The sequence below is a fragment of the Tupaia chinensis genome, unplaced genomic scaffold (assembly GCF_000334495.1).
Source record: "Tupaia chinensis unplaced genomic scaffold, TupChi_1.0 Scaffold149383_1, whole genome shotgun sequence".
Lineage (NCBI taxonomy): Eukaryota > Metazoa > Chordata > Mammalia > Scandentia > Tupaiidae > Tupaia > Tupaia belangeri.
This window is the reverse complement of record NW_006209227.1, coordinates 418,461-430,759: the sequence shown is the minus strand read 5'-3', so window position 1 is coordinate 430,759 and position 12,299 is coordinate 418,461. Positions and strand designations below refer to the sequence as shown.

The window sequence follows — 12,299 nt, the reverse complement described above, 5'->3', positions numbered from 1 at the left end:
TAAAATAACTGTGACTTGAAATGTACTTGTCAATGAATTATAATAATCTTTTTAAATATCCTCAACCTCAGAAAAAGTTTCTGTTCTGATGTCTGTTCACACTGATCAATATACATTACCTTATGAATTACACCCAAACTGGCTGTAGCAGTAAATTTTGCCCAGTTAGTGGCTCTTGCCAACCATTCCAAGTTATCTCTGTAAGAAAAAAAATTTAGTAGAATTATTCAAATAAATGAATTCCATAAAGTTTTCTAGCACTAATGCCAAAAGGTAAAATTTTACCGAAAAAACATTTCAAATAATTTTAATTTGTGAATCACAAGTTACTGCTGATTCTTTCTTACCTCCTAAATTTTTCTTTGTATCTGCAGGATTTTTTTCTATTCTTCCTTCTTTTCTTTTAGGGATTATTTATTTAATTTATTATTATTATTATTTAATGTGACCAGAAAGGGACAGAGAGGGAGTAAGAGAGGGGGAAAGTGAGAAAGCAAGCAGCCAGGTCTAGTACTTGGACTGCAGTTGGCCATGTGGAAGTCCAGCGCCTTAGCCACCATACCACCTGCTGGTCCCAAGGATTTTTTTCTATGCAAGATATATAACTCCACTATAAACAAAAGCCCAATCACATTAAATTTTCAGAGCTTAATGTTTCTTTCAAAAACCTATATAATCAACCCAATTAAAAAGGGAATTAATTTTATCTTACAACAGGGAGAGATATACAGAAAAAAAAAATATATATATATATATTAAAAATTATTATTGGGACCAGCAGTTAGTGTAATGGCTATGTTGCTGGACTCCCACGTAGTTGACCGCGGTTCGCGTCCTGGACCCGGTGGTTTAAAACTCATGCCGGGCGCATGTGTGTGCGTGCCAAAGATCCCGAGAGAAGAATGGAGGAGAAGGGATTGCGGCGTGGCCATCCCCTCTGGGGGGTGATTTCTCGCTTTCTGTCTCTCTCTCTCTGTCTGGCGAGCGCATGCGCCCTATAGCAAAAAACTTCTCCAAAAGAAAAAAAATACATATTATTTAAAATTTAGAACTGGTCTCAGCACAATTTCAGATAAGATGATTTTAAACCAAAGTGGAACTTTCCAAGTATAGTTACCTAAGAAACTGGTCACTTGTAGTCCCACAATGCATAAAAGAGTTTGCTATAACGGTAGCTGTATGACACACAGAATTCCTTACTGCATCCTACAAAAACAAATACAGATTTTAAAAATCATGGCAAAGTATTCTTACATTTGCATACATAGACAAAACCTCAGAGGCCCTATTTTGTGGCAAAAACACTGAGTAAGTTGAACTGAGGTGTAAAATGTGGCGTCTGGGATATTTCTTCATAAAAATTAAGTAACTGGTTTATAAAAACAAGCAAGACTCATTTCACACTTTACATAAAGTCCTCATTGATATATACAAAAAATAAATTTTTTTTAAGTGACAACTTTATGTTGTTTTGTCTGTTAAACATTTCTTCCCTTTTTACATCATAGCAACCCTCTACCACTCATTCTCTACCATCTTCTTCCCTCCCTTACAGTCTCTGGTATCTACACTATCCTCTTTACTATCACATCTTTGGATCTTTCAATTCCTGCCACAGAGTGCAGACAACAGGTACATAAAGATATAAAGTGTACATCTTTCAAAGTCTGGTTCACTTCCCTTCACAGTAAGTCTTCTCTATTCACTCACTTTGAGTCAAAAGATAGAGCCCCCCTATTTTTATGGCTAATATTCCATAGTATGTATGTGTCACAAGTTTTCAACCCAATCACCAGTTTTTGGACACTCAGGTGGATTTTATAGCTTTGCAATTGTGAACAATGCTGCAGCAAACGAACGTGCAAGTGTTTTTCCGGCTTAGTGTTTTTCTATCCTTTGGGTAAATACCATGAGGTGGGATTACTGGTTCATTTGATAGTTCTATTTGTAGGTTTCTGAGAGACCTCCATATTGTTTTCTACATAGGCTGGACTAATTTACATACCCACCAATAGAGCAAGAGGGTTCTTTCACTACAGCCTTGCCAGCACTTGTGGTTCTGTATTTTTTGATCCTATTCACTATAACTGGGCTTAAATGGTAACTCATTGTGGCTTTATTTGTAATTTGCTTATGAGAAGAGACTTTGAACATCTTTCCATATGCCTTTTGGCCACTGATAAGTCTTCCTTAGAGAGTTTTTCTATAGGATCCATTTGTTCATTTTAAAATTGAATTATTCACTTTTTTAATGGGTAAACTGCTTGAGTTCCCTATATATTCTGGTTATCAATAATTCCTTGTCAGAGAAATAATTTACAAATATTATCTCCCATTCTGAGGGTTGTCTTTTCACTTAAATTGTTATATCCTTTGCTGTGAGGAAGCTCTTTAGCCTGATGTAATCTCACTTGTCTTTTTGGGGATTACTGCCTGCACTTTAGGGGTCTTATCTAAGAAATCTTTGTGGGAGCCACTTGCCAAGTCAACAGAGAGACTCTGTGGTGGCATTCCAGGAAAGTCCCAGAGTGGGGACAGGGTTGAGGAGAGGTATGGTTATTTATAGTTTGAAGCTTTACAGCTAAATTTTTGATCCATTTTGAGTTGATTTTTGTTAATGTTAATTCCATTAATGGCTTAACAGAAAATATAGACAGATGAACTATATTAACATAGACAGATAAATTAATTAATACTTGGGGACCAGCAGATGGCACAATGGTCACACCGCTGAATTCCCTTGTAGTCGACTGCTATTCGAGTCCAAGACCTGGAGGCTTAAAATTCACGCCAGGCGCATATACATCTGTGCCCATGATCCTGAGAGGAGAATAATGGAGGAGAAGGGAGTGTAGTGTGGTCATCCCCTGTTGGGGGTGATTTCTTGCTTTCTCTCTCTCTGTCTCTCCAGAGAGCGCATACATCCTATAGCAAAAATCTCTCTCTAAAAATATAAAACTTTTGGGAACCAGCAGTTAGCATAATGGCTATGTCGCTGGATTCTCACGTAGTCGACCACGGTTCGCGTCCCGGACCTGGTGGCTTAAAACTCACGCTGGGCGTATGTGCGTGCATGCCCAAGATCCTGAGAGGAGAATGGAGGAGAAGGGATTGTGGTGTGACCATACCCCCTGGGGGGTGATTTCTCGCTTTCTGTCTCTCTGTCTCTCTCTGTCTGTCTGGCGAGTGCACGTGCCCTATAGCAAAAACCTCTCAAAAATAAAAAATTTAAAAAAGGAAAAAAATAAATAAAACCTTTCAGGGTGGTTCAAATTAGTTTTTACTGCAGCTTTTAGAAGTAATAAGATGGGAGGAGAGATACGAAGAATCCAGCCTTTCTACAAATAACAATGGAATTTCAGTAATTGTTTAATTTTTTTTTTAACAATATTGCAATTTAACCTCTGCCTTTTCATTAATGTGTTCAATTAATGTTTCAGAGCCTACTCTGTATGACTGTCTACCTGCTTCAGTTCTGTATTCTGGTCCTTAGTATGATGCACATTTGTGGCACGAATGGATATCAGACTCTACATGTGTACTGAGAATAGAAATAAAAAAAAGAAAGAAAGAAAGAAAGAAATCTTTGTGGGACCAGCAGATGATATAATGGTTACATCACTGGACTCCTACGCAGTAGACCACAGTTTGAGTCGTGGACCTGGCAGCTTAAACTCATGCTGGGCGCGTGTGCATGTGTGCCCAAGATCCCAAGAGAAGAATGGAGGAGAAGGAATTGTAACATGCCCACCCTCCCTAGGGGGTGATTTCTCGCTTTTTGTCTCTCTGGTAAGTGCTCACACCCTATAGCAAAAATCATTCTGAAAAAGGAAAGGGAAAGAAACCTTTTTGAGAGTTTCTTAAGTTTTCTACTAGAAGTTTTTTTTTTTTTTTTTTGAGAGGTTTTTGCAATAGGGCACATGCACTCGTCAGACAGAAAGAGAGAGAGAGAGAGAGAGAGAGAGAGAGACAGAAAGCGAGAAATCACCCCCAGGGTGGATGGCCACGCCAGAATCCCTTCTCCTCTATTCTCCTCTTGGGATCTTGGGCACGCACATGCGCCCGGCGTGAGTTTTAAGCCACCAGGTCCAGGACACGAACCACGGTCGACTACATGGGAGTCCAGCGACATAGCCATTACGCTAACTGCTGGTCCCTCTACTAGAAGTTTTATAGTTTGAGGCTTTACAGCTAAATCTTTGACCCATTTTGAGTTGATTTTTGTTAATGTTAATTCCATTAAAATTTTTGAATAGTTTAGCTTGCCAATTCTCTTTAGCACCTTGTCCAAGGTCTCCAAGGCATTACAATAACCCGAAGAGCAGTACTGCACCTCTTTTGGCCTATAGTTTGCAGTAGCAAAGGCAATTTTAATTTTAATGAGATCAAATTATAAAAACTAGTTTCAAATAACTGATATAAATGTAAATTATGTAATTCTGTACCTTTTTGCCATTTGTAAAAAATTTTATCAGATGTTCTAGAAAGCATTACTACCTATGTTTCTAACAACTGTTTTGTCATTGGATAGTATATGGTTATAAAAAAAAATGATGTAGGGAAGGGGTATTAGGTAAATAAAGAAAGAAGAAAGGGAGATCTTTAATGCTATGCATCTTTTGACATTAAAACATTTTTGAACCAAACAAATTTATTACCTTAGTTATTATATATATTAATTAGTCAAAATAAGAATATTTGACCAAGGTTGCAACAAGGTAAGAATCTCTGCTCTCAAGGAATTAATGGCTTAACAGAAAATATAGACAGATGAACTATATTAACATAGACAGATAAACTAATTAATACTTGGGTACCAGCAGATGGCACAATGGTCACACCGCTGAATTCCCTTGTAGTCGACTGCTATTCGAGTCCAAGACCTGGAGGCTTAAAATTCATGCCAGGCGCATATACACCTGTGCCCATGATCCTGAGAGGAGAATAATGGAGGAGAAGGGACTGTAGTGTGGTCATCCCCTGTTGGGGGTGATTTCTTGCTTTCTCTCTCTCTGTCTCTCCAGGGAGCGCATACACTCTATAGCAAAAATTTCTCTCTAAAAAAAAAAATTCCTAATTGTGCCATCCAATGTGCTGCTACATGTATAAATTAACATAAAAGGGTTAATTTTTTAAAGAACTATTTATTTAGGGGGCCAGCAGGTGGTATGGTGGTTAAGGGAGCTGTATTCCCACATGACCAACTGTGGTTCGAGTTCTGGTTTCTCACTTTCCCTCTCTATCTCTCACTCTCTCACTTTGTGCCTCTCTGGTCAAATTTAAATAAATAAATAAATAAAGTTAAATAAAATAATTCTTAAAAAAAGAGAATTATTTATTTAATTTTATTTATTTATTCATTTATTTTAATTTGAGCAGAGAGAGAAAGAGACAGAGGGAAAGTGAGAAAGCAAGCCACCAGGTTTAGAACTCGAACCATGGTTCACCATATGAGTGTCCAGAGTCTTAAGCATCACTCCACCTGCTGGTCCCCATAAAGTTTTATTTTTAAAAAAAAAAAGAAAAAAAAGAAAAACACAAAGCTTCCCAAAAAAGAGACTGGCAAAAAATAGGAGTTTAATCACTGCTAATTCCATTCCTTTTTCAACAATGCCAAGATTTTTACTTATTATTTTATCTATGTATTTTGCTATAGAGTTTATGCACTTGCCAGTGACAGATAGGGATAGGGAGAAAGCACATCCCAGAGGGGATGGCCACACCCCAGATCATTTTCCTCTCAGATCTCTAGCATGTTTTTAAGCTACCAGGTCTGGAACTCGAAGAGTAAAGTTGGTCATGTAGGATCCAGCTACCTTAACCACCATGTCACGGGCTGGCTCAAACTTGCTATAATAAATATTTTATTTATTTATTTTTGAGGGAGAGAGAGAAATTAAGAGAAGAGGCTGGGGGTGTTTCCAACAGCATCTTCATGCCATGATCTACCCTCACAGTCAGCCAGGATCATCAGCATGAGCAGTATACATGAGAAGTACAGGGAGACCCTGTGATGCAAACGCAGGACTTTCCCACAGTGACTTCAGCATCAGAAAGTTCTGCATTAATGCTGCACTAATGTGGCTGGCCACATTGTTATTTTCTATAAAAACCTAAATATTTATGAGCATCTTCCAAAAATTCATGACAAATGCATATCACAAAAACCACACATAGATTCAAAAATAAACTTGCACTTTCATTCCATTTTAATTATATTCTCGCCAAACTTTCTGAAGTCCCCTTGTATTTCCTTGATCAGGAATAAAATATAAGAAAGTATTTAACAAGAGAGAAATATAACAAAAAGACCTCTATTATAAGTGAATTTCCTACCTTTGTGTTTTTTAAAATCATGAGGTCTGTGTTATTGTTTCGTATTAAGAACTGGTGGTGTAACTCAATAGCCATTTCACCACTTAAAATTTTAATCATTTTCAAAGTCTGGTCCTTGGGCTCTGGACTCTGTCCAAAACAAACAAGCAATCAAGAATGAGAATTTATAAATATTGACATCCATTAAGCCAACTTTATTTCATCAGCCTCAAAACAATGAAATTCAAACTGTGCATACATTCAACAAAACTTTAGCTTTAAATGGTAGGATCTAGAAAAAATGAGGAAGACATGTATTTATTTTTTATTAAATGCTACTAAGATACAATAGCAGCTTGATGGGAAAATACAATTAATTCCAAACTAGCTTCCAACTCCCTACTCAAAATTGAAAACACTGAAGTACTTTAATTAACACACATGCATAATCTCATGAACTACCACACCACCACCACCCTATTTATTTGTAAGAACAGTGAAAGAATACATACCTGAGTGTCAGCAGCCAATAGTCCTGACGGAGAAAACACAACAGACCACTGCTCTAATATTATCCTACCCTTCCACACACCAGAAATATTAAAACAACAAAAATAACTAACTTGCCTTCATGTGACAAGTTGCTATTTGTTAGAGGCCATGCTTTTTCCTCATTTGAGGTTATTCTAGACACAGATTATTGTTTATAAAGATCTAGGAATTTGATCGTTTTCTAAATGCTTTCTTGGAATAAGCTTTAAAGTTTTATTTTACAGAAAATCTATTTTTATAAAATAACTTTATTATTAAACTTAGCATACTTTAATAAAAGCGGACGTGTAGTATTTATTTAAAGTGATTAAAAATACACTCTGGGAATAGGTTAAATGGGCGTCTCAACTTGGAATAGCACACTCACCACTTCTGGTGTCTTTCCTACAAGTGTACTGCCTGTCTTTTCTTCTGTTTCCATTGAGTCACTAAAATGGACAGAACCAACAATCAATAATGAAACAAATCTTTTCTGAGGAGAATGTGTAGGCAATTTATACCACAAATCTGAACCATGTCCAAATTAAATATTTTTCAAGAAAATGATGTTTACTTTGTAAGTATAACAGGAATAAGAAAAGATTCTACATATCTCTAAGCTGGACACAGTCCAGTTACTGAATTTTTTAAAATACATTTGTAAAAATACAAGGCAACAAAATAAAATCCATGAATAACAAACTCAACAAAAACAGATGACAAAGTTCTCACTCCCTTCCCAAAATAGTCAGGTGGAGATAAACCATCACCAGCTACAAAACCAGTTTTAAGTAAAACAGTTGGGACCCTAACAACTCTTAACACAATCTCTTCTAGGTAAAACTGCCACACTGACAAAAAAATGCTGAGCAGAGAATCCAAACTAAGATAGCAGGAAAAAAAAAAAAAAAAATCCAAATAAAAATGGGAAAGAAAACAGAGCCAGGCAATATCAGAACATTAACCACCATTCTGGTCAAAGTTATACATATATGATAGAAGAGGAAGTTCTAAAAACAGTAAAATTAGAAAAGCTATCCAAAACAAGTCTCCCTTATAAAATAGGCCAAAAAAACAGGCCAAAAAAAGGATCGAAGTAGGGGCCAGCAGGTAGTGTGGTAGTTAGGCACTGCATTACTTCATGGCTGACTACAGTACAAGTCCCGGACCTGGTGGCTTGAAAATCACACCGGGCGTATGTCTGAGTGTGCCCAAAATCCTGAGGAGAATGGAGAAGGAATTGTGGCATGGTGATCTCCCATGGGGAATGATTTCTCATTTTCCCTTTCTCTGTCTCTCTCTGGTGAGCACATGCACCCTACAGCAAAAAACTTAAAATAAAAAAAAAGGAAAAGATCAAAGTAAAATCTACTACGGTATCATTATGAGAAAAAAATTATTTCAGAAATGGTAAGACAGTAAAATAGTGATACAAGAAAGTAATAAAAGAGGCCAGCAGGTGGCATGGTGGATAAAGAGCTGAATCCCACATGGCTGACTCTACGGTTCAAACCCCAGACCTTGTAGCTTAAAAAATACGTTGGGTTCATTTGCGTGCATGTCTCAAATCCCAACAGGAGAACAGAGAGAACAGAGAAGGTATCGCAGGGTGACCATTCCCTGGTGTGTGTGTGTGTGTGTGTGTGTGTGTGTGTGTGTGATTTTTTTCCCTTTTCTCACCACCCCCCACCATAAGTGCACACACCCTGTGGCAAAAATCTAAAAAAACAAAAACAAAAAACAAAAAAGTAATAAAAGAATGTATATATTAGAACTGGAAAAAATCAGAAATTAAAAGTGATAGGGGGACCACCAGTTAGCGTAATGGCTATGTCGCTGGACTCCCATGTAGTTGACAGCATTTCGAGTCCCAGGCCCTGTGGTTTAAACTCACGCAGGGCATGTGTGCGTGTGTACCCAAGATCCCGAGAGGAGAATGGAGGAGAAGGGAGTGTGGCGTGGCCATCTCCCCTGGGGAGTGATTTCTCGCTTTCTGTCTCTCTGTCTCTCTCTGTCCTTCTGGCGAGCGCACGTGCCCTACAGCAAAAACCTCTCCAAAAAACCTCTCCAAAAAAAAGAAAAAAAGAATTAAAATGATAGAGCTAAGAAAAATTGTATTAGTTTGGTGTAAAAGTAATGTTTTTTTGCATTGCTGAAATGACTCATTTCACACTGGGTACATTCTTAAATGTGGTTATGTTATACATCATTTTAACGTAAATTTTGTGCTTTTTTTTTTGGCTGATGACTTATCACTTAATATTTATATTTATTTTAAACTATGGAAATGACATACAAAAAAAAAAAGCAATTTTCCTATCTGAGCTGAAAATGGGTCATAAAGTAACAGAGAGAACTCACAACAATGCATTTGGCCCAGATACTATTAACAAATATACAGTAAAGTGGAGGTTCATGAAGTTTTGCAAGGGAGGCGAGAGCCTTGAAGATGAGGAGCATAGTGGCCGGCCACCGGAGGCTGACAACGACCAACTGAGAGCAATCACTGAAGCTGATCCTTATCCAGCTACATGAGAAGTTGCTAAAGAACTCACTGTCAACTATTCTATGGTTGTTCGGCATTTGAAGCAAACTGGAGAGATGAAAAAGCTTGATAAGTGGGTGCCTCATGAGCTGACTGAAAATAATATATATATAAAAAAAACCCCACAATTTTAAAGTGTTATCTTTTTTTTTTTTTTTTAAGTTTTTGCCTAAGGACGTGTATACTCCCTGGAGGGACATACAAAAACAGTAAGCAGAAATCACCCCCACAGGATCTGGGGCACGCATGAACACATCCCCAGTGTGATTTTCAAGCCACTGGGTCTAGGACTTGAACCACTGTTGGCACGTGGGAGTCCAGCAATGTAACTACTATGCCACCTGCTGGCCCCTGAAGTGTTGTCGTCTTTTATTCTATGCAACGAACCATTTCTCAATTGGATTGTAACATGCAACAAATGGATTTTATAAGACAACTGGCAACGACCAGTTCAGTGGTTAGACAAAGAAGCTCCAAAGCACTTCTCAAAGCCAAACTTGGACCAAAAAAAGGTCATGGTCACTGTTCAGAGGAGTCTGATCTGCTAGTTTTCTGAATCCTGGCAAAACCATTACATCTGAAAATATGCTCAGCAGTTTGATGAGATACACTGAAAACTACTGCAGCTGCCACTGATCAACAGAGAGGGCCCAATTCTTCTCTACAACAATGCTCAACCACGTTACACACATTTCGAAAGCTGAACAAAATAGGCTATGAAATTTTGCCTCATTTGCCATATTCACCTGACCTATTGCCAACCAACTAGCACTTCTTCAAGTATCTCAACAACTTTTGGCAGAGAAAATGCTTCCACAACCAGCAGGATGAACAAGATGCTTTCCAAGAGTGCTGAATCCTGAAGTATGGATTTTTGCACAATAGGAATAAAACTTATTTCTTCTTGGCAAAAATGTATTGATTGTAATGGACCCTATTTTGATTAATAAAAGATATGTTTGAGTCTAGTTATACTGATTTAAAATTCACAGTCCAAAACTACAGTTGCTTTTGTACCAACCAAATAAACGAAAAAGGAAAAATAATTATTTCAGGCCATAGCCTAGAGGTTAGGAGAGCCAAAACACACATGGCTGATTCATCAGTTAAAAACCTAATCATGGCAGCTTGAGAAACACACCAAGCATCTGTGTATACATGTCTGAATTCCCAACAGGACGAAGAAATGAAAACGGAATTGTAGCATGACTACAACCCATTAGAGGGGGGGTGCTTTCTCTCCTTCCCTCTGGTACATGCCCTCTAGCCAAAAAACAAAAACAAAAACAAAAAGACGAAAACAAACAATTAATTTAGAAGAAACATGAAAGCAAAAAGAACCACAACATATGATACCCTAAGAAGAGAAGGGGATCAGCAGGTGGGATGGGGTTAAGGTGCTGGATCCCACATGGCCCAGTGCATGGCAGTTTGAGTTCTGGACCTAGAGGCTTGAAGAACACCAGGGGTATGTGCGAGCATGCCTAAGACCCCAAGAGGAGAATGGAGGAGAAGAGACTGTGGTGTGGCCATCCCTTCGGGGGGGAAGGGGGATCTCTCACATTCCCTCCTTCTCTGTCTCTCTTTGATGAGTGAACTATGGCAAAAATCTTAAAAAACATACATTTAAAGAAAAAGAAGACAAGGTAAGAAAGAAAATTAAAAACAACTTTTAAGTTTATTTATTTCCTCCATAAGTGAAAGAAACAGAGAAAAGCATAGAAGCCTGGATAGGATCCTGACACCAAATGACTCCCAGCTTCAGCCAGCCCTGGATCATGGGCACACAAGTGTCCTTGTACTCAGGGAGGTCTCTGACACACATATCTACTGACTGACTTCTATGAAAATCATAACCAGGGTCAGCCCCGTGGCTTAGTGGTTTAAGAAGCCAGATCTCACATGGTCAACCATGCAGGTGACTTGGAAAACATGCTGGACTCATAGGTGTGTATGTCCAAAACCTCAATGTGATGGAGAAATGCACAAAAGGGGTAGCAGTGTAACCACATCCTGTTGGAGGGTACTTTGTCTCTCTCTTTCTGATGAGTGCACATGCCCTCTGGCAAATTAAAAAAAAAAAAATCACAATCTGGACCAGCAGATGGCATAATGGTTGGGTTGCTGGACTCCCATGTAGTCGACTACAGTTCAAGTCCTGGACCCAGTGACTTAAAACTCATACTGGGTGCGTGTGTGTGTATGTGCCCAAAATTCCAAGAGGAAAATGGGGGAAAAGGGACTGTGGGATGGCCATCCCACTTGGAGTATGATTTCTGGCTTTCTGTCTCTCTGTCTTTCTAGCCATTGCGTGTGCCCTTTAGCAAAAATCTCTCTAAAAAACAACGAAAAACCACAATCATAAATATATCAAAGCATCACACTATACCTGGTAAGTATGTATAATTATTACATGTCAGTTAAAACAAGTCACAGGGCAACACAATTTTACACGACTAGAAAGTGGAATATAAAAAAGACTAGTGGGCCATCTCTGTGGCCTGGTTGTTAAGGCAGCCAGATCATACATGGCTGTTCATGCAGTTTGAGCGCCTGCCCCCAAAGGTTAAAGCTACGTGTGCATTCATGCCCAAAATCCTGAAAGGAGGGCGAGGTGGAGAAGGGATTGTGGCATGACTTTCTCCTGGAGGTGCTTTCTCGTCTCCTTCTCTGTGTCACTGGCACATGCCCTCTAGCAAAAAAAAAAAAAAAAAAGACAGGTAACATCAAATGTTGGCAAACATAGAGACAACTAGAATGCTCAGACATTGCTGCTAAAAGGGTAAAATGGTACAATCATACTGGAAAAGCTTGGCAGTTTCTTACCAAGCTGAATATATAACTGTAATCTAGCTATTCCAGTCCTAAAGTATTTTCCCAAGAAAAACAAAAACATTTGTCTATAGGA

The 12,299-nt window shown here is 38.4% G+C and overlaps 1 protein-coding gene across 1 annotated transcript in view; it reads right to left on the bottom strand.

Annotated features, from left to right (window-relative positions):
* PSMD1 (proteasome 26S subunit, non-ATPase 1) overlaps positions 1-12,299 on the bottom strand; it is a 143,730-nt gene that overhangs the window by 113,875 nt on the left and 17,556 nt on the right. Inside the window, exons 8-11 of the mRNA XM_014585241.1 lie at positions 7,235-7,295; positions 6,337-6,465; positions 1,118-1,206; positions 120-198 (exon numbers count right to left, since the gene is read on the bottom strand). Of these exons, the coding sequence (XP_014440727.1) occupies positions 120-198; positions 1,118-1,206; positions 6,337-6,465; positions 7,235-7,295 (358 nt within the window). The remainder of the gene's footprint in view (positions 1-119; positions 199-1,117; positions 1,207-6,336; positions 6,466-7,234; positions 7,296-12,299) is intronic.